This window comes from Macaca thibetana, chromosome 11 (genome assembly GCF_024542745.1).
Source record: "Macaca thibetana thibetana isolate TM-01 chromosome 11, ASM2454274v1, whole genome shotgun sequence".
NCBI lineage: Eukaryota > Metazoa > Chordata > Mammalia > Primates > Cercopithecidae > Macaca > Macaca thibetana.
Genome location: NC_065588.1, coordinates 32,512,523 through 32,535,226, shown reverse-complemented (window position 1 = coordinate 32,535,226; position 22,704 = coordinate 32,512,523). Strand labels below are relative to the sequence as shown.

The 22,704-nt window shown below is 39.9% G+C and overlaps 1 protein-coding gene across 1 annotated transcript in view; it reads right to left on the bottom strand.

Annotated features, from left to right (window-relative positions):
* The window catches only part of FGD4 (FYVE, RhoGEF and PH domain containing 4), a 263,589-nt gene that overhangs the window by 55,273 nt on the left and 185,612 nt on the right, over nt 1-22,704 (bottom strand). The window contains 2 exon segments of the mRNA XM_050748560.1: nt 11,929-12,436; nt 17,680-17,863. Of these exon segments, the coding sequence (XP_050604517.1) occupies nt 11,929-12,436; nt 17,680-17,863 (692 nt within the window).

Genomic DNA, 22,704 nt, shown 5'->3' with positions numbered 1-22,704 from the left:
CTCTCCACACAGATGGTCTTCTACATGTTAGGTCCTTAACCCTGACAAAGCCAACACAAAGATAAGCAAAAAGCAAGTTTGCTGACAACATACGGTTTAACCACTCACTTACATATAGGTTTGCAGAAAAGTTACTAGGGATTTCGAGATGGAGATGAGTAAATCACGGACTAATTGTGCCTTGCTTTAGGTCAACCAAAACAGCAATAATATCGCCATAATAATAAAAGCTAACACTTATTCACTGATTACTGTATGCCAGACTCCGTTATAATTATTTTATATAAACTGATTAATCCTTACAACAATAAATACCATTATTATTTCTATTTTACAGATAGCACACATACAACAAACAAAATCCAGAGGCTCAAAGAGGCCAGGTTACTTACCCAAGGTCAGAGTTAGAAAGTAAGTGTATCATATAGGCAAGTACATGATTTTAAGTTACTATTCATGATATACCTTGGTTCTCACTATCATCTTTCTTTCAACAAAACCCAAGACTGTGATATATGCCTGTAAACAGGCAGACTGACAAATCACCAACTATCTGCTTATAAAATCCACCTGAAAATGAAAAGTGGTACTACTATATACTTTAACTTATACATTCTTTTTTTCCAATGTAAATTCTATTAAAAAGAGACTTTTCAGCATTTTAGTAATTATTAGGTATACAAAATACAGTCATTTTGAAGTAATAATATGGTGGCCTCCAACTTGAAAAACTTATTTAAGGAAACTCATCTATAAGTACATTTAAGGAGAAATAGATGATTTATTTGCATGCATGGGGCTTTATTACTATATTAGAATTACATATAAATAATAAAGTAGTTTTAAAATTGCTGGTACATTGGGGCTGTAGCCAGATTTTTGTTAACTAGGAAAGCTAAATAGGTACACACTGTTTCTCAACATCGGGCACCTCAAAGTTATATAACCACTACTTGTGCTTAGCACTTTACCATGAAGCCATTTATTCTTGCAATCCTTTGGGAAACAGTAATAGTCATGCACTATTAATTTAATATATAATCCCATTTTCTTCTACTGAAGTCTAAGAAAAAAAGCTTGACTTTTCAACATAATTTATAATTAAAGTATAATTTATAGTTTTTCAAAAATGGGATTTTAAAAGCATCTTACTTTTGATATCCCTATTTAAAATAAAGGGATATAAAATACAAAAATTAGCTGGGAATGGTGGTGCACACCTGTAGTCCCAGCAACTCAGGAGGCTCAGGCAGGAGAATCGCTTGAACCCAGGAAGCGGAGGCTGCAGTGAGCCGAGATCACGCCATTGCACCCCAGCCTGGGCGACAGAGCGAGACTCTGTCTCAAAAAATGAAAAATAAATAAATAAATAAATAAATAGATTAATTTTTAACTTACAAATATACACACAATACTATACTCATAAATTGAAAGGTGATTCCCAGAGTATTGCCTCAAAATAAAAATACACAAGAGGATATCTAAGCTATCAGCACCAAAAGTCACACTCCTCTTAACAATAATAGAGTACGCAATTAACTTTCCTCTTTCTGTGTAACGCACTTCCTAGGCTGTTACTGTCTGCCTTCACACCTCCAGTACCCTTTAGGAGAGATCTGCTCCTTTCTCTCTGGGCTTAGGTTCAGCCTGGTTGTTAGTCACTGTAGCCCACTACTTCATAAATGTACTGCAGTGTCAGTCCTGCCTCCTCATTTGCAGATGTTACCAGATCCTGTAGCTCTTTTCAGACCTTTTGGCATGACTCTCCCATACGGCTGGAGGCAGAACAAAGGGCCCGCACTGCAGCTCACAGAGTTCATTAACCGTATAGGCAGAAACACTTGGGTGGCACCAGTGATTCATTCTTCAAAATCTTGGTGCCATCCACCCTGCTACATGCCTCGAAACTACCAAGTCGGGGAGCAGATCTTCTGGGAAGAATGTTGTAAATGCTAAAAACAATTATAGTTTCCTGAGAAATGCTTCAAAGGCAAAATCTTCAATTATTTTAAAATGAATCAGACAATATTATTTTTTATGACTCTTCAGCACATGTTCTCATATGTGATTTCATTTTAGGTAGGAAGAAGTTCCCTAAAAACATATACTAAAAGCTACTAAAAGGCTTTGCAGCTTTTCCTATCTATTTATTAGAGGTTATAGTCAAAACAAGTAAATTATCAGGTTTTTACAGGACATGAATGAACAATTATTAATCATGGCAAGTCTCTACTCAAATCTGCTGTCAGTTAATTATATTCTTCTATGGAAAAAGAGGGTGTACCCTTTGTATAGGTACATATGTCTCTGTGGTCCCTAAAACCCATTCTCTGGTAAAGAAGTTGAGTCAACTTAGGGAATGAATATTTGATTTTGTACCACAATTTATCAGATGCATCAACACTTTGATATGTCATTTTATATGTCTTGCCACATACTGAAGTCTTCAATGGGGCTGCAGCCTGTTAAATTAAAAATTAGGTCACAAGGACATTTGAATGTCACATAATTGGTCTAACCTATTACTTGTATTAGACATCTTTATTCTGTGATATTCCAAAATTCTGCAGATTCTTTATCATGAAAGTAAAGAGCTGGGAAATCAAGGAAGCTATTACAAGTGAGAGATGCTGACACCACCATTTAATGAGTACTTACTACAAGCACTATTCTATGTGCTGCACATGAGTTATCTCATATAATCTCAATCCACCTGTGAAGCAGGAGTATTATCACTCTCATTTTATAGATGAGGAAGCTGTGTCATCACGAGGTTAAGTAACTGGCCCAAAGTCACACAGCTAGTAAGTGACTGAGCCAGGATTCAAACCCAGGTCTGTGAAAACCAAGTTCTTGCTCTGCTACAGCCTTTTGCACGAGGAGAAATCCCTCTGGATTTAGGGAACAAGAAAACCAGAAGGTAGAGGAATAAAACACAGGTTTCATGTTCAAATAAGATCATGTCATAAATGCCATCAAAAGGGTCATGAGGTCTCAAGAAAGATTTGTTAACAGTAAGGAATTTATCACCAGACTCACATTATTAAAAAGAGAGAGAGAGAGAGAGAACACTCACTTATGATATGCATATGTTATTCCTTGCTTTTTTTTTTTTTTTGAGACGAAGTCTCGCTCTTGTCCCTTAGGCTGGAGTGCGAAGGCACGATCTCGGCTCACTGCAACCTCGGCCTCTCGGGTTCAAGTGATTCTCCTGCCTCGGCCCTCGCAAGTAGCTGGGATTATAGGTGCCTGCCACCATGCCCGGCTAACTTTTGTTATTTTTAGTAGAGACGGGGTTTCACCATGTTGGCCAGGCTGGTCTAGAACTCCTGACCTCAGGTGATCCACCCGCCTCGGCCTCCCAAAGTGCTGGGATTTCAGGCATGAGCCACTGTGCCCGGCATTCTTTGCTTTATAATATAGTGTCATAAGCATCAACAGGCTGTCAGCTCAGCATGATCCTGTAAGAAGCTTTGGGAGGTAAGTCCAGGCCTCCTTGTGACCCACCACCAATATGTTCCCAAACTTAGGTCTTCCACACTATCCAATTCAAAACTTGAAACCAGACGGGCGAACAGATGAGTGAGAGTTAATGGCACGATCTCAGCTCACTGCAACCTCTGCCTCCTGGGTTCAAGGAGTTAAAAGTGAGAGCTTTTAGGCCGGGCGCGGTGGCTCAGGTCTGTAATCCCAGGACTTTGGGAGGCTGAGATGGGCGGATTACGAGGTCAGGAGATCGAGACCATCTTGGCTAACACGGTGAAACCCCATCTCTACTAAAAATACAAAAAATTAGCAGGGCATGGTGGCGGGCGCCTGTAGTCCCAGCTACTCAGGAGGCTGAGGCAGGAGAATGGCGTGAACCCAGGAGTCGGAACTTGCAGTGAGCTAAGATCGCACCACTGCACTCCAGCCTGGGTGACAGAGCGAGACTCCATGTCAAAAAAAAAAAAAAGAAAAAAAAGTGAGAGCTTTTAATCTGAAGGTTTCAATTACATTCTTTCGTGACATGTCGGGGAGGAGGGGGAAATAGAGGTTGCACAAAGAAGAAAAGTTTGGTTACTTGCACAAGATCAGACAGGAAGTAAGTGGTGGTGAAGAGAGAACAACTTTGGTCTTCTTATAATCCACGTAATATAAGTTACACTAAAGAGTCCTTTGAGTTTTATAGAAATTAAAGAACAGGCACCAAAAAAAAAACTGAGTTTATGTATACACATTAAATAAATGAATTAACCTATCTAAAGACTCAGTCATCAAAGTATCTCAGTCACTTATAAATGCTTTACGTTAATTCCCTTAAGTCAGAACTTTGTACACACTAATGAGAGTACATCATGTGGTAACAACCAACGGTCCTCAAGCAGGAGAAACAAAATACAGGAACCCTAGGTTAAAAAAGAGGTGGTATGCAAATTGATCTCTGTGTATCCCACAGTGGGAGAACTGAAAGAGAGGGCTCATATTAACCTGGCAGAATGTGTTGAAATTTGGATCTATTAAATGACATCTCAGGTCTTCAGTCTATTGATCTTGATTCACAAGTGAGGAAACAGGATGTTTAATTAATAAACACATAGCTTTTATGTGCCAAGGCACTGTTCTAAAGCATTTTACAACTAGTACATGATCTATACCTCATAATATTACAAGGTAGATATGCTATCTCCATTTTACAGATGAGGAAACTGAGGCACAGGGAGGTTGAAGTAATCTGCTCAAGGTCACAGAGCTAGTAACTGGTTGAGTGGGATTCAAATCTAGAGGACCTGGCTCTTGAGCCTGTGCTCCTGACCACTAGGTTACGGTATCTGGCTTTTTAATTTGTTTTTAAACCCATATAAAGCAAGATTTTAGCTTTTCATTTCTCTCACACTCACACTAAACTGGGTCTTTCTACACGCTGTGACCTCCAAGCACCTGATCTTTCCCAATTCTCCTGGTTCAACTCAACATTCTGTTAAACCCCATCCTTTGTTCTCTTGGCACTGCTGACTTGCTGATCCTGGCTAATTCCCGCTCCAAGTCTGCTTTTTCTCTTTCTTGAATTCCAGGCCACTCAGCAATGCTGGGAAGACTTCTGACTGGCCCTACAGTCTTTGCCCGAGGCTCTCAGAATCATGGTCACAGTCGCCACAATAGCCACCTTTTCCAAGCTCCAAGTCTTGCACCCGGAGGATTTCCTACTGGTCTTGACAGGGCACTGCCCAAATAGACACTTCAATCACAAAGCCTGCCAGCTACCTTGGTGCTGTGGTCCCTCAGTCCATCCTAGATTCTCCATGACTTCTCTGTTTCTGCTAACAACAGCGAATTCACACTAATAGCCATGATGTAAACTTAGCTTTATGAGTGAGGCCTTTTCTCTTTATCTCAGGATATCTTGAGTAATGGTCATTTGTTGTCTTAACTCTCCATCTCAACTATAAGTTTCTTCTTTGGATTTACTGCAGTGCCTTGCCCATAGCCTATGTGCAATATACATTTGCTCAACTTTGTTCAATTACCCAAGTTCACCAAGTTATATACTGGTATACAGCTAGTTAGCTATCAAGTCCTACTAAAGGCCTAGGTCTCCAAGTTAAATCCTAGTTCCATATTCTAAACGCTGACCATACTTTTTTCCTTAAAGCTTACCAATATGCCTGCACCCCCACCCCATTCCCCTCCATCCCTGTGGTTCCAAAACACTGTTCTCTCTTCTTTTTCCTCTTAGACAATTTATTAAACATCCTTTTCTATTGTTTGTGCTTCACAGCTCAACTCCTGGCCCATTTCCTGTTCCTACACATTCTGCTTTGCCAACGTTAATCACACCCTCATGCACATCCTCTTACATTCTTACCCTTTCCTGGGCTCTGGATCCGTAGTTCCACTTGCTTAATTAATATCTCCAAATGGATGTTTTGCAGGAACCATAAACTTAGTGTAAGAGTACAAAACTCACCTAATTAGCAACTCTACTTCCTTTTCTCAAACCCACACCATTACTTTCCTTCCTGTCATCTCGATGATTTCAACATGTCAGGAAGCCATGGCCTGGTGAGTTTGTTAAAGTGATATGTCTGGCCAGACACGGTGGCTCACACCTGTCAGCACTTTGGGAGGCTAAGGCGGGTGGATCACTTGAGCTCAGGAATTCAAGACCAGCCTGGGCAACATGGTGAAAACCCGTCTCTACAAAAAATACAAAAATTAGCCAGGCGTGGTGGCGCATGCCTGTAGTCCCAGGTACTCGGGAGGCTGAGGCAGGAGAATTGCTTGAACCTAGGAGGTGGAGGTTGCAGTGAGCCGAGATAGCGCCACTGCACTCCAGCCTGGCAGCCTGGGCAACAGACTGAGACCCTGTCTCAAAATAAATAAATAAAATAAAATAAAATAGCCATTAAAAATTTTTAATTATAAAAAATGTGATGTGTCAGTGGTCACCTAGCTAGTAAGTGATGGGGCTGGGATTCGAACTCAGGTCTTTTTATTCCAAAGCCTTCATGCTTAACCTGTAAATCGTAATGTTTCCAGAATATTCCTTTTTTTTTTTTTTTTTTTTTTTTTTTGAAACAGTCTCACTCTGTCATCCAGGCTGGAGTGTAATGGCGCGACCTAGGCTCACTGCAACCTCCACCTCCAGAATTTAAGCAATTCGTCTGCCTCAGCCTCCTAAGTAGCTGGGACTACACGTGCGTGCCACCACACCCAGCTAATTTTTGTATTTTTAGTAGAGATGGGGTTTCACCACATTGGCCAGGCTGATCTTGAACTCCTGACCTCAGGTGATCCCACCACCTTGGCCTCCTAAAGTGCTGGGATTACAGGCGTGAGCCACTGCACCAGGCCCAGAATATTCCATTTCTGTGAGACATCTACACCCGGACTTCCAAGAAGCCCCTCAATTCAGTATGTTAAAATGTAATTTTCTTTTTTGCCCATAAAATAGGTTCTGCCTTCCATTCTCTTGTAGCTCATTCAATGGCACACCATCTGCCAATTCATCCAGCCTAGGAATTAAACCTGACTTAACCCCCACATCTACCCACAAGGTCCTCAGAATCTTCCTTGTCTCTCACCCTCTGCCTCATCCAGGACCCCTTCATCTCACACCTGGACTAGTGCAGTTGCTTCCTAACCACGTGTCCTGCTCCATCTGTTTTCCCTTTCATCTGACTCATTTTTCAAAAACCCACACATGTGTCATCATGTCACTTCCATGCTTCAATTGTTTCTGAGGCCAGATAATATTAGGCTTATGGAAAGTCTGAATTAATATGAGGGAAATACCTATGTATAACCCAACAAAACAGGATATAGAGTGACCATACATTATGCGATCAAGTATGTTTTTTCAAACAGCTCAGAAAAACAAGCTAGAATATCAAATATCTAGGCAATTCTCACTGGTAGAATTACGGGTGTGGTTTTTGTGTGTATTTTCTGTGCTTTGCCAATTTTCCTCTTTTTCAATGAAAATTGTAAACTTTTAGCAACTTAAAAGGTTTTAAAAACCATTTAAGATTTTTAAACTTTTTAAACTTTCAAACGTTTAAAAAAAGTCTCTAATGTTTTCAGGAAAAAAATATGTACATTCTTAACAGGCATTCAAAAGGCCATCGCAGTCTGTTCTTAGCTTACTCTTTTAAATCTAGCCTTGTACCTCTACATTAATTTCTCTAGCCATTCTGACCTCTGATTATGCAGTCAGAAATATTCCCCCAAATGCAGCATCTACAATCTTGCCTCTACTCATTGCTCACATTTTCACTCATCCCCATCCCACCACATCTTTGATCTCACCCAGCAATCTCCCATCCTTGCTTCAAGGATACTTCAACTGCTTCTCAGCAGCCTGGCCCTCAACTATCACTCCTGGGGCACAACTGCTTCTTCATCTGCATTTCCTTCTTTTTTTCTTTCTTCCTTTCTTTTTTTTTTTTTTTGAGACAAGGTCTCAGCTCTGTGGCCCAGGTGAGAGTGAAGTAGCAGGATCATAGCTCACTGCTGCCTCGACCTTCTGGGTTCAAACAATCCTCCCACCTTAGCCTCCTGAGTAGCGGGGACCACAAGCAAGTGCCACCACACCCAGCAAACTTTTACATTTTTTGTAGAGATGGGGTTTTGCCCGTTGCCCAGGTTGGTCTCGAACTCCTGGGCTCTAGAGATCCTCTGCCATAGCCTCCCAAAGTGCTGGGATAGCAAGTGTGAACCACTGCACCTGGCCCAGTCATCTGTATTTCCAAAGCACTTACTGTACCACATTATGTCCATTTATGTATGTCTCTCACCCCTCAGCGGACTGAGGCTTTGTTGATAGGATTTGTTTAGTCCATTTCTATGTTTCTGGTGCCGAGGAGAGTGAGCCTGGCACACTGAATTTTTTAATTGAACAGTTCAATTTTTTCACATTTTTCTTTCTTATATTATGAACATAGTAAACTGAGTAGCCACAAAAAAGAATTTTCTGAGTTCACCATTCAGTTCTAAGTGAATAAAGAAAAGCTGCCTTTAAGATATATGTATATATACATACATACACACACATACACACACATATATACATATATATACACACACACACACACATATATAATTTTTGAGACAGGATCTCACTCTGTCACCTAGCCTGGAGTGCTGTGGTGCTGCCTCCCAGGCTCAAGCGATCCTCCCACCTCAGCCTCCCGAGTAGCTGGTGGTGCATGACACCACACCAGCTAATTTTTTGTATTTTTAGTAGAGATGGGGTTTTGCCACGTTGCTCAGGTTGGTCTTCAACTCCTGGACTCAAGCAATCCACCCACCTCGGCCTTCCAAAGTGCTGGGATTACACAGGTGTGAGCCACCGTACCTGGCTGCTCTCCTTTCTTTCATTCCCTATCCCTTCATTTTCCCACTCCTGTGGGCATTTGGGAAATGCCATCAAATCTAACACTAGCTTAAACAAAACATATTTAAGACTATTCTGAAGTCAGTATCTATATCCACTTCCAGGAAGATTAAAGTTTTTCAGTTGTCTGCATATTGAAACTAAAAATATTCCATTGTATCTTAGAAGTTCAACACATTAGATAGCTTAAGCAGCAGCTGATAATCTGGTGTGCTATGCTAGCAAGGGAATATACCTACATATCACAGCATAGAATTAGTACACAGTCACTGAAATGGGCCTTAAGATTTTTCTTTTTTTTTTAGTGGGGGGGGGTTGGCTTTTACAACATGAAGATAGGGCCTTAAGATTATATACGGTTAGATTCTTTCACTAAACACACAAAGAATTGTTGACTTGTTCAAGCTCATACTGCAAGTTAATGGACAAACCAGAAGTAGAATTGAGATTTCTTTGTTCTAATCGTTTGGTCTACTATATTACTACTGATATTTTTATTAAGATTTTTTTCTTAATTGTGGTAAAACACACCTAATAAAATTTACCATCTTAACAATACTAAGATTTAAGTTTGTATTTAGGAACAAGGAAAGGCAACATAACAAACATCAGCACAGCAAAGGTGAACACACTGCTGCAGCACAGATACGAAATCCTAACATTGCATTTTAACAGGAGAGATGTGGTATTTGCCAGAGAAATTTTGCTTTTTCTTCCCACATACAGCATGTGCCATCCACTGTGTAAAGGCCCATTCAGGAGAAAGGCCAGTAGTACTATTCTATGTTTCACTAGTTCAGTAGGAAAATTCTATAAAATCTCTCCCAAAGAAGTGTAAGGTTCATCTATGAAAATGCATCCATAATAATATGTGAAGGGAAGGAAAAGTACCATCCAACAACCATAGGCGTCATCACCGTTTAAAATATTTTTCTTTGTAAGAACAGCTCTTACTATTTTATATATACTTGCTGGTGGCGTCATCCCAACAGTAGTAAAAGATTTTCTGGGTTCTAACCTTCTCTTCCTTCCATCATGGTTTATGAACAAATACACTAAAATCTATCATTGTATTGAGGTATACGGATTCACTTTGCAATGTCCTGTTTCTTTACTGTTTCAGATGTTACTGAGTATGACTCACTTTCTCCCACCCACTTCCTCCTTTAAACTTTCTCTGCTTCAGAGTCAGTATATATTTCACCAGCAAATCAGCATTTTCTTAGCTGACATTGTGCATATGGGCAGAAACCCCATCCAGGCAGTTCATCAAATCACTTCCTTCTTTAGAAACGACAGAAATGTCCAGTTCTCAATAATCCCACCAGCTTATTACCCATAGCTGCTTCATTTAGTGACATTTCTTGCATTTAGCCATTTAAGTTTGTGATGTGTTGCTTCAGGGACACAACACTGGCCTGGGAGTCACAGCATGAGGTTGGGAGCTATTATTCAAAAAACAGTGTGACCTTGAAAACAAAATCATAAGCTTTCTGGGGCTATTTCTGCTTCTATAAATGAATTGCTAAACTAAGATTTTTTTTTTTTCTTTTGTTGTTTTTGAGACAGGGTCTCGCTCTGTCACCCTGGCTGGAGTGCAGTGGCACAATCATGGCTCATTACAGCCTTGACCTCCTGGGCTCAAGCAATTATCCCACCTCAGCCTCCCGCGTAGCTGAGATCACGGGTGTGAACTACCATGCTCTGCTAAGTTTTAAAATCTTTGTAGATAGGGGCTCTCGCCATGTTGCCCAGACTGGTCTTGAATTACTGGGCTGAGGAACTCTTCCTGCTTTGGCCCCACAAAGTACTGGGATTACAGCAATCAGCCACCATGCCTGGCTCTAAAATGATTTTTTTTTTTTTTTTTTTTTTTTTGAGACGGAGTCTCGCTCTGTCACCCAGGCTGGAGTGCTGTGGCCGGATCTCAGCTCACTGCAAGCTCCGCCTCCCGGGTTCCCGCCATTCTCCTGCCTCAGCCTCCCGAGTAGCCAGGACTACAGGCGCCCGCCACCTCGCCCGGCTAGTTTTTTTTTTGTATTTTTTAGTAGAGACGGGGTTTCACCGTGTTAGCCAGGATGGTCTCGATCTCCTGACCTCGTGATCCGCCCGTCTCGGCCTCCCAAAGTGCTGGGATTACAGGCTTGAGCCACCGCGCCCGGCTCTAAAATGATTTTTAAATGGCCTTGTAACTCAAAGACTATACCATTTATTACAAAATTGGGCATTAATTAGAAAACTTAAAAAAATTAAAAGCCTAGAGTTATAAATATAATCTGTTGAATAATTTAATACTTCCATATTCATGTCCTTAAAAGTAACATTTACTAGTGGCAAGTTCATCTTACAGGTCTACTATTTATTCTATTAGAAACTTCTGAACAACAAAGATTATACAATTTCTTCTTGCTTGGTCCATAAGTATTAGGGATACAGCACCAACATCTAGAACAACAAGGAACATTTTCTTTCTATGTAAAAACAATACGTTTGTGGATTTCCTACATTAAAGTTTCCACACTGTTCTGACTCCTGAAATTACAACAGAGATATTAACAGAAACTACACGAAAAGAAAAAGTGAAATATCTGCTTAGAGCATAGGGGAAATACTCATCAGCAACCAGAGCTTGAAAATCATTTAACTGCCAGTGTGGGTGACCTGATTCATACATTGCAGGGGTGCAATAAATAAAGAGTTTTAAGCCTGTAATCCCAGCACTTTGGGAGGCCGAGGCGGGCGGATCACAAGGTCAGGAGATCCAGACCATCCTGGCTAACACAGTGAAACCCCGTCTCTACTAAAAATATGAAAAATTAGCTGGGTGTGGTGGTGAGCGCCTGTAGTCCCAGCTACTTGGGAGGCTGAGGCCGGAGAATGGCGTGAACCCAGGAGGCGGAGATTGCAGTGAGCCGAGATCACGCCACTGCACTCCAGCCTGGGCAACAGAGTGAGACTCCCTCTCCAAAAAAAAAAAAAAAAAAAGTAGAGTTTTAAGACAACAATCGAACAGGCAGGGTTTTCCCTGCTTATGAGCTAGTCTCATGCTCTACCTTCATCTCATGGTGCTGGTCCAGCTGCTCCAGTTCCAGAGGGCTTTCCCCATTTTGCCTCTCTTGTACGTTGGCTTCTGTTTCTGCCCCTCTTTCTTCTAGGGGGAGCACTGGGCCTATGCCTGGAGTCCTGTAGCTACTGTCAGAAGCATTTCCATCACAGTCATCTGCTGTGGGTGATGCAGGAGCTGTGGCAGTTTCATCTCTTTCTCCATTCACTATGTGCGTATCAAGCAAGGGTTCAGAAGCTTGAATAGAAGTATCTGGGCTAAGAGTGGCAGCTTTCTCCTCCTCACATTCCATCTGGTTTTGTGCTGCCATTACACCATTGGCCACACAAGTCTGTGCACCCTGAGTCTTATCTGTCTCATTTCCCTGCCTCTGTGGCAACTGCTGGGAGAGGAGTTTTTGTGGAGGTGTGGTTGTCAATCCATGCCTTCCTGGGGTTCTAGAAGCATTGAGGTTCACAGCAGAATCTTTCTTCAAATCACTATAATTTGATAATGAGCTAAAAGATAAAACACAAAGGAAGCATGAAAACATTGGCATGGAAAAGTTCTAGAATTAAGACAAGTTTATTCCAGTTGAAAAGGGATATTTGCTAATTTTTTTTTCTATCTCTGATGGTTTTAGAAACATGGATTTGAATATTCTCAGTGTAGCCCCAAGTCTCTGGGGATGCTATCCACATTTAAATAAAGATTTAAATAAAGAAGATGACCCTGAGTCTACCTATGGGGACTGGAACACTTCCTTGGGCTGTTTATTTTATTTATAACTTAACTTTTCTTGATCCTTGCAGTGTTTAATAATGTGACTAGTTAGTAAAGACTTAGATATAATACTTACGTATATATCATCTCTTCCTAACATTTTTACTTAGTGATGTTTCTTAACATTTTTAAATAGGTGTAGCCAGTCCTTAATTCATGAACAAATTGTGAACCAAAAAGTTACTTTTATTTGGAAGGCATAATGAACACTCTGAAAGCTTTTTTACTCATGCTGTCATAGCTTTTTACCTGGTCTCTTTGTTTCCACTCTGATCTCCTCCACTAGAACCTCTACAAGTCAGTCACAGAACTCTGACGGCTTCTTCACACACTCAAGGGAAAATTCAAGTCCCAGTGACAGCCTATGAGATTCTACATACTCTAGTTCCCAAAGTGCCTGGCCTCATTAGATTCCATTCTTCCCTAACTCACTGTGTTCTTGCCATACTCCTTGCTGCTCCCCATTCTTAATAACCAAGTATATGTGTCTTTGGGTCTTTGCAGCTGCTGTTCTCTGCTTAGGACAATCTCCCCCAAAACGCTGGTATTTCTTCTCGTCATTCGAGTTTCTGCTCAGGTATCACCTCTCCAAAGAGGTTTTCCTAGATGCATCTATCATAACAGCACTCTCCATCACTAACTCCACATCTTATTTTATTTTTTTTAAAGTCCTTATTACTGCTTGACATAATAGTAGTCCTAATAGGAGAATGAAACTTACTCCCAATATATAACAATATTCCTGTGGAAATATTTGTATAGATTTTAATCTAGGATTCTGGGAGTGAAGTGGGGAATGGAACAAAAAACTTTGGGCTATACTCTTTGAAAGATTCCTGTGACCTAAACGAGAAGAAATAAAGGAACTAAAACTCGGTGAGGGTGTAGATTTCCTCTCTGCTTTATTCCTACCTCTTAGCATGGTGCTTGACACAGGGGAAGTACTCAATAAATATTTGATGAGCTTTGAATAACCATGATAATGATGATAATTGTGACAATAATAACAGCCGGAAACATTTATTAAGTGCTTACTAAGAACCACAAACTACAAGAAGCCCCTTACAATAATTACCTTGTTTCCTCCTCACAATAATTCCAAAGACAGGGATCCCATAGAGAAATCTAGGCTTAGAAAATTAAGGTGGCTAATGTCACAATGTAACGAGCAGAAAAGCCAGAAGGCAAACCATGAATCCAACTCTAAATCATATGGTCTTCACCCCAAGTTATGATGTACTGCAGCAGAAGGACAGAATGAGCATCAGGTGAATAGGCTGCAGGCAAAATGTGGGAAGAAAGTCTAGGGTTGATTATCTTCCCCAGTGCAGGTAACAGGATAAAGGGAGGTGGGGAAGGAAACAGCAAGCAGCCCAGTTCCAAGGACAATGCTGAGATGTGTCACCTTTGCTCTCACTTCACCCTTCCCGGTCACGGCTGATCTGGACTAGAGAATGAAACAAGGAATAAAAGTAGACAGCAAGAAAGTGACGAAGGAGGAAAAAAGATACGGGTAAAGTCCAACACCAGAGGAAAGAAAGGATAAATGGAGTAGGGGAAAATGTCATATACATAAAAGTTGGAGGTGGGCAATATAAATAAATGCTATACACTCTTCAATTGAGATTTGTCCCCTCGAAGAGGACACCTTTGGCTGTATAATTTCCCAAGTAGTCTTTAGAGATTTGAATCAAACTGTCCTCCTTCTCCTGCCTGCATCAGTCTCTGGATTCCCTGGTGAAAAGATCCTCAACAGATCCTCTGAAACAAATTTAAGCATGTTCAGGTCTTGTCTAAAGAATGGCTTTGAATGAGAGCTGCAAATGCCCCACAGTAAGTGACATCAAGGGTATGAGTGGGGAGGGAGAGGAGACTGGGAAGGATTAGGTGGGTAAGGAGTTGGTAAAAGCAGTAGTTGAACCAGTACTTGGAAGATTCCTGCTGCTTTGTGGATGCCAAACCATAAGGGGAAAACAGTTGACCCTGGAGTGTCCATGGGAAAAACCAATGTTCTGGCCAGGCGCGGTGGCTCACGCCTATAATCCCAGTACTTTGGGAGGATGAGGTGGGCGGATCACCTGAGGTCAGGAGTTCAAGACCAGCCTCAACATGGAGAAACCCCATCTCTACTAAAAATACAAAATTAGCCAGGTGTGGTGGTGCATGCCTGTCATCCCAGCTACTTGGGAGGCTGAGGCAGGAGAATTGCTTGAACCTGGGAGGTAGAGCTGAGATTGCACGACTGCACTCCAGCCTGGGCAACAAGAGCGAAACTCCATCTCAAAAAAAACAAAAACAAAAACAAAAACAAAAATCACCAATGTTCAGGTCTGTAGAAACATAATCTTATTTCTAAAATCTTAAAGTCTTTCCTAGGTTAAAAAGAGTATTCTCTCTTACTCTGAAAGAGAGAAAGAAGGAGGAATAGGAGAAAGAAAGAAGGAAACCACAGTAAAAATTAAAGAAAATCTACTTGCTCCAAATCTCTCATCTTAACAAACTAGTGTTACTTGGGATTTTTTTTTTTTTTTTTTTTTTTAAGGCAGGGTCCCACTCCATTGCCCAGGCTGGAGTGCAGTGGCACAATCTCGGCTCACTGCAGCCTTGACCTCCTGGGCTCAAGCAATCCTTTCACAACAGCCTCCCAAGTAGCTGGGACCACAGGCGTGCACCACCATGCCTGGCTAATTTTTGTATTTTTTGTAGAGATAGGGTTTTGCCATGTTACCCAGGCTGATCTCGAACTCCTGAGCTCAGATAATCCAACCACTGCGGCCTCCCAAAGTGCTGGGAATATAGGCATGAGCCACCGCACCCAGCCGGGTAAGGTCTTAACAACAGTATGCTATGACCATTCTGACCAGACTCCACTCTAACAGTTGTTGGTTCTTCCTATCAATTTCCTGTAACAACTCAGAGCCTCCCTCTATTTTACAAAGCTAGTCTAAGCTCTCATAAGAAAGGTTAAAACTGAAAACAACCCTTGCAAGGGCAAGGACACCACTCAACAGTAAATACAAATCTCCTACTCAAGTCCTATAGATCCAATGCAGTATTAACCCACTCAAACACTTTTGGGGCCAGTCTGTAGTGGTAATACCTCACTGAGAACATATCATTGTTTTTTGTATTGGCAGTGGACTCTACCACAAATAATATTTTTTCACCAGACCTGCCAAAATACACTATACCCAATTTGCACTCAGAATAAATTTGCTTAAAAAAAAATCATAAATTATAGCACATTTTTCCTTAGATGAATTAAACCTTCAACCTCTGCATCAAAACAGGATTGAATTTGTGAAGCTTGAATGATTAAAAGTACAAACATTTCACATGTAGAAGAATCTAAAACAATGCAGAGTGGGTTAACCAAAATGGAGGACGCAGTCTTTGGAATACTGACCCTTTCCAGGTTTCAGAGAGTTATCCCTGAAACCTAGGGATGCAGGCTCTGACATGCCTTATGACAGGGATCAGGGCTCCAGGCCCTCCTATTACGCAGTCACTGGGCATGGCCCCTGGAATCTGCAAACGCGAGGGGTCACTCTGTTGTTATTAAGTCAACTTATACCCTGAGCAGCAAAAAAATGTTTTAAATGGAATTAAACCATTCTAGTAAAGATCACTGTAATTCAAGATAGCAAAGGTCCTATAAATCCTACTTCAGAGGAAGAGATGCTGAAGTTGAAATATTTATGACCAAAGTTCCTAAAATTTATCAGGAATGAAAATTGAAGACAGGCTTCTAAGTTAATTTTCTCCAGAACTTGTAACTTTGTAAAATAGAGGGGGGTTCTGAGTTGTCACAGGAAATTGATAGGAAGAACCAACATCTGTTAGACCCATTTTAAAAATGAGGGACACTGCAGGTTTTGTGCTTGGTCACAATTCCCAGACGATACTCAAACTATTTCCAAGCTATGATTTCATTACATAAATAACAGTAAATCCCACAAATAAATAATAAAATCACCCTAATGGGAAATAAGTCCCAAATATTACACTGGAATGAATGAAAATATTTGGTTTCAAGGATGAAAGTGAAGTTATACACATTCTATTTAGTTATACATAGATTTTGGTGACAGATAACAAAATCCTACTCATAACATTGTTTAAAATTATATTTAAGTCAGTGACAAAATTCCTTTTTATCAAAAGACTAAGAAAAAATAAACAATTGAGATTTTTATTTTTATTTTATTTTATTTTTTTGAGACGGAGTCTCACTCTGTCGCCGGGGCTGGAGTGCAGTGGCCGGATCTCAGCTCACTGCAAGCTCCAGGTGGGTTCCATTTATCTTTAAATGAGAAATATAATATTTCACCTACTTTCAAACATTGGGATTAAGAATAGAAATTATATTTAATAAATACAAAACTGAAATTTAGCATACATTTTGCCATTGGTAATATTATCTCTTTGCAAAACCTAGCATATGACGGAGTATATGGAGAGGGGAAACAGGGACTGAATGGGTATAGAATACCCACATTAAATAAAATGGGATGGAAAATGGGATGGAAAGAAGAGACGGCCCCAGGGAGGAGACAAGCCCACAGGGGTCACATTCACAAACACACAAAGTGAGAAACGAAGAGACAGAGGCCCGCTCAGCCTTTCCAACCCAGATATCCAGCGCCCCACAGAATGAGCCACAAGGAGTAATACGTAGAGAATGACACACAGAGATACAGAGGAAACGAGAAACCACACAGATACCCAAGCACACAATTTCATGAAAAAGCTGGTGGCCTACAGTGCTGCATCTAGCTAATACATAGCACATGACAGTTCACATTAGGGTAAGACTAAGTCATTTGTTTTAAAAATTCACCCTTTCTAAAGGCCTATCAAACCTAATGGAATAAGATACTATGCTTTTTATTTAGAAAATCTATGACTATGGCTATCATTTTTTCGAAAATCAGCTTTCTTCTTCCCCTGCCTCCTCCCATTGTAAATTAGCTCTTACCTGCCTCCTTCAAAGCGACTGATGAGATCTGATACCTTACTGGGTTTTTCTTTTGAGACACAAGAAGCAGGGGCAGGTTTAATTTCCTCCATCCTTGGTTTTGCACTAGGTAAAGCTTTATGCCTGGGGGTTTGGTGTATATTGGACGAAGGAGAATTCTGCAGGTGTAATGGCTTTGGAGGCACTGTAGAAAAAGAATAGAATTCAGTATTTCACTGATATTTCGTTCAATAACAATAAAAATTCTGGTGTCCTGGGTGCAAAATATTCAGCATTATAAAACTATTGTAAAGGGGGCGGGAGTCAAATTTTGAACTAAACCACAATCAAAAGACTTTTGTTCATTTTGGACATTTGCTTTGTGCCTTGTGGAAATCCCATCTCCAAACTTAAGTGGCTCTTTTAATTTTATTGTATCTTAAATATGGCAATATTAAACACCTCAGAATCTACATAAGGCTAAAGCATTCTAAGATCTACAGATAACACAGCAGTTATTCATCTCAACAGGGTAAAGGTGGTGCTAAATTTAAAACTAAATCCTAGAGATACATTGTCTGCTACAAAACAGGTTTTCTAATAGAGTGATAGTTGATATACCCAAATCCACAGCTAACAAGTTAAACAACATAAAAGCCAACAAAACAACAACAAACAACAGTAATACAGTGTTGCATTAATATAGCATCTTCTTCCCATTTAACAAAAGCACTTTATCTCTTTGATCTTTGATGAAATGTTATACTTTATAGTTTTCTCAGGTAGGTACCACTATTCTCCTCTTATGTCTATGAAGGCTTAGAGAGGTTAAGTGGCCTGGGGTAACAGAGTTGGTGCTACAGGTTTGTATATTTGTCCCCTCCAAACATCATGTTGAAATCTGGTCCCCAATGTTGGAGGTGGAAACTATGGGAGGGGTTTGAGTCATGGGCGCAGATCCCTCACGTATGGCTTGGTACCATTCTTGCCATAGTGAATAGGTTCTTGCTCCATTAGTTCCTCCAAGACTGGTTATTAAAAAGAGCCGGAAACCTCCCCCATCTCTCTCTTGCTTCCTCTCTCTCCATGTGATCTTTACACATGCCAGCTACCCTATATCTTCTGCCATGAGTGGAAGCAGCCTGAGGCCCTCACCAAAGGTTAAGCAGATGCTGGCACTGTGCTTCCTGTACAGCCTGCAGAACTGTGAGCCAAATAAGCCTCTTTATAAATTACCTAGCCTCAGGTATTCACATATAACAACACTAAACGGCTTAAGACGGCTGGCCTGCATCAATATACCACAAATCATCTACTTTCTTCACAAGTCCTTCAATCAATTAATAGGATAAATACAGATCATTTCATGAAATACTAAAATCTACAGAAGTTTCCCTAACACACTGTAGATGATAAGTACCCAATTGGTAGAGAAATTACATCACTTTGGAAAACCAGTATTACTTTTCTCTAAGATTAACATGCAGGATAAAATACTATAACATGTAGTATTTTTTAATAAGCAGTGTTGACAGATCAAATAGAATCATCTTTTCTCTTCCTTAAATCCTTTTCTTACCTTCTGGAAGAAGGGTGAGGAATCATGTCGCCTCCTAATTACATGCCCCATTTTCCCCCAGCTGGTTCCCTGGTTTTTAGTGATCTCATCTCTTTTATAAACTCAGTTAGCTGACAGTTGGCTCATGCTCACTGGCCTAGATTTCATCATTTCAGTGCCAGTTATCAATTTATTATAGGGAAGGAAAAAAATGTCACAATGAACTACAAGTGGAGCAATTAATTCACTTAATTCTCTTTCAATATAAACAAGAAGAAAATCTCAATTTAAAAATGGCATGCTTCTTTTGTGAAAATGATATTTTCCAACATATGTGTGGGGGAGTGATTAACGTAGTATTATTTGAGAACAAACGGGCTTATATAAGTGTAATATTTGTTAATTTTACAGAAAAACTTCTGTGTAGAATAAATATGTACTAATGTAGCAAAACAGGAAAATCTCCCACCAAAAAACCCTTTTAACATTATGAGTAGTAAATATGAACTAATGCAGTAAAACAGGAAAATCTCCCACCCCCCCAACAAAAAAAACAAACCTCTTAAGGTTATGAATAATCCAACATTCTTAACTAGAATACTAAAAGAAGGAAGTGAATATACTTTTGTGTGCTAAAATTGTTATGAAATAACTCATTCATCTACCTAGAGTTTACTCACTAAACCGTGCCTTATTTATTAGGTGTCAGATGAGTGAAAAACTAAAACACAATGATACCCATCACTTTCTCGGGGATGACTCCACCTACTTTCCCAGTCTAAATTCTGTCCATCTCTTAAACTGTTTCATAAGCACTGTGTGCTTTCTCCAAACTGCTTATCACAATTTGTGGTATACTTATTAAATAATCAGTATTGAGTAGGATTAAATAATAAAGCTGCAGTGAAATAGTAAATATATTACAGGTTTGAAGTTTTTTTCTTTCTTCCACAAGGCAGTTGATGAAGGTAAGGAATATATTACTTTTGATCACAGCTATATTTATAGTGACTATTTGCATTATGTTTGGCAAATGGAGATCATATACTAGTGGAGAGGCACTTTAACAATGTTGATACAAGTGAACACTGGGTATTTTAGAAGCACAGAGGAGGTATCAAATTCAGCAAGGGAGAAAATGCAAATGTATAGGCAAATGTATAGTAAATCAGTAAATATACATATTTTAAATAAAAAAGAACAAATGGTACATGGATATGACAAATCTGAAGATGATACATGAATGGCTAAAGTTAGACACACTGTCTTAGAAAAAATTCTATCACTTGTTCATCATTTATAATGTAATAACAATAACAGATACTTTGGCTCAGAATACCTAACTGATGAATGAAAATGATTCTTTCAACTCCCAAAGTTATGGAGTTAACCGAGGAATATCTAATGCAGGACTAAAAGAAAAAGAAATCTTGTATGCTATGTACTTACGAAGCAAAAAAAAATCCAATTTCAGTTAAAAACCAAGATCTCAGAGAGTTTCAATCTAATAGTCCGTACCCAGAGGAAATGACAACAGATGGCAGGAGCAACCCAGGAATTGATACTTCAAATTATTGAGACTAAATTTCTCTTCATGGCCGCCTTTCTTAGCTTCTGGGCAACCAAACAAATTACAGCCAACGGCCTTTATATCTCTTGTATGTTTTTGTTCCGCTAATCTGTTGTTATGTCAGTTTAATTCGTAGGCCCAGCTGGAGACCTAAAAGGTAAGTAAACTGACATAAAACCATATGCAAGATCACGAATTAGAAAGGACCAGTAAATCCTTTGTATAGCAACATAATCCAGATTATGAACACTATATTATAAAACAAAAAAAGAAAATAAAAATCAAGGGGTAAAGAAATTACGATTTTATCAAATAGACAATTATTCACTTTTAAAAAGATTTCCCAAATTAGTTACATAAGAAGGGAAAAGATTACAAATTGTAGGCAATATTCTAAGGATGCAGTTTATTATTAGTCTCTATTGGCATTACAGACCATGAGAATGGAAAACCCTAAAGTTCCGATTCCTTCTCTTCTTGATATTTCAATTATTTATTTATTTAGATTTTTTTCCTTTCTTCAGACACAATATTAATTCTAGAGATCAACAGTGTGACATTTAAAACATGCAAAATCATTTCCAGATTTGTGTTTCACACTCTGAGAACAGTGCAGTATGCAAACACAGTCTTTCCCTACTTGATTGTTAAGCTCTCTAGAGCAAGTAAGCTTTTCAGGTAAAAGGTGCCCTGAATCCAACATACCTACTGTAACATTTACTTAGCTGAATAAGATCCGCTAAGTACAGTTCTGCTAGGATATGAACAACTGCAGAATCATGTTGTAAGAACCTTATTATATATCTAGAGCTAAATGAAAACAACATGTTTATTGGAAAGCCACCACAGTAGGTTCATTTTTTCTATTTTATCTTGTATGTGTGTGTGTATATGTGGGTATAAATACACACACACATGCACGCACACACACTGTCACCCAGGCTAGAGTGCACTGGTGCAATCATATCTCATTGTAACCTCAAACTCCTGGGCATAAGTGATCCTACATCGCAGTCTCCAGAGTAGCTGGGATTACAGGTGAGAGCCACCTCTCCTGGCTTCATTTTCTTTTGAAATAGATTTCTTGGGAACTTTCTTACTGCTTGCCTCATCTCTACTCTCCCACCCCCTATGTGGCCTAGATTCCAGCCACACTGAATTGCATCTTCCATTGTAAGCTTGGGAAGGTTCTCTCAGGCCTTCAGGCTCTGGCACATACGTAGAATGGTCCACTTGGCAAAATCCCATAATTCCCACAAGGCTCACCTCAGTCATCAACTCTTTTTCAGAAGGCTTACCTGACTCTTCCACCTCTTGCCCTCCCATCCTGCCTCAAAAATCTTCAAATATCTTCTCAACTAACATTTGTAATTTTGTTTTATAATATTTTACAACCAGGGTTGCCTCCCTAGACTTTTGAGTTCCTTGATGAACAGGAAATGAGTCTCATCTTTGTTTCGGCTCAATACTTCTTGTAACCCATGATTATAGGTTAACATTCAACTGTTTTTTTTGGAGACCATATCTCACTCTGTCACCCAGGTGGAGTGCAGTGGCACAATCTCAGCTCACTGCAACCTTCACCTTCTGGGTTCAAGTGATTCTTGTGCCTCAGTCTCCAGAGTAGCTGGGATTACAGGCACCTGCCACCACACTGTTAAGTTTTGTACTTTTAGTAGAGATGGGGTTCTGCCATGTTGGCCAGGTTGGCCTCAAACTCCCGACCTCAGGTGATCTGCCTGCCTCAGCCTCCCAAAGTGCTGGGATTACAAGCGTGAGCCACCGTGCCCAGCAACATTCAGCTCTTAAGGAAAATTACTATTTCATAAAATGAATTCATATTTAATCTTACTGCTCCTATCAAAGACTGAAAAAGTAACACACAGCTACTTTGAGAAGTAAATGACTAGAAAAGGAT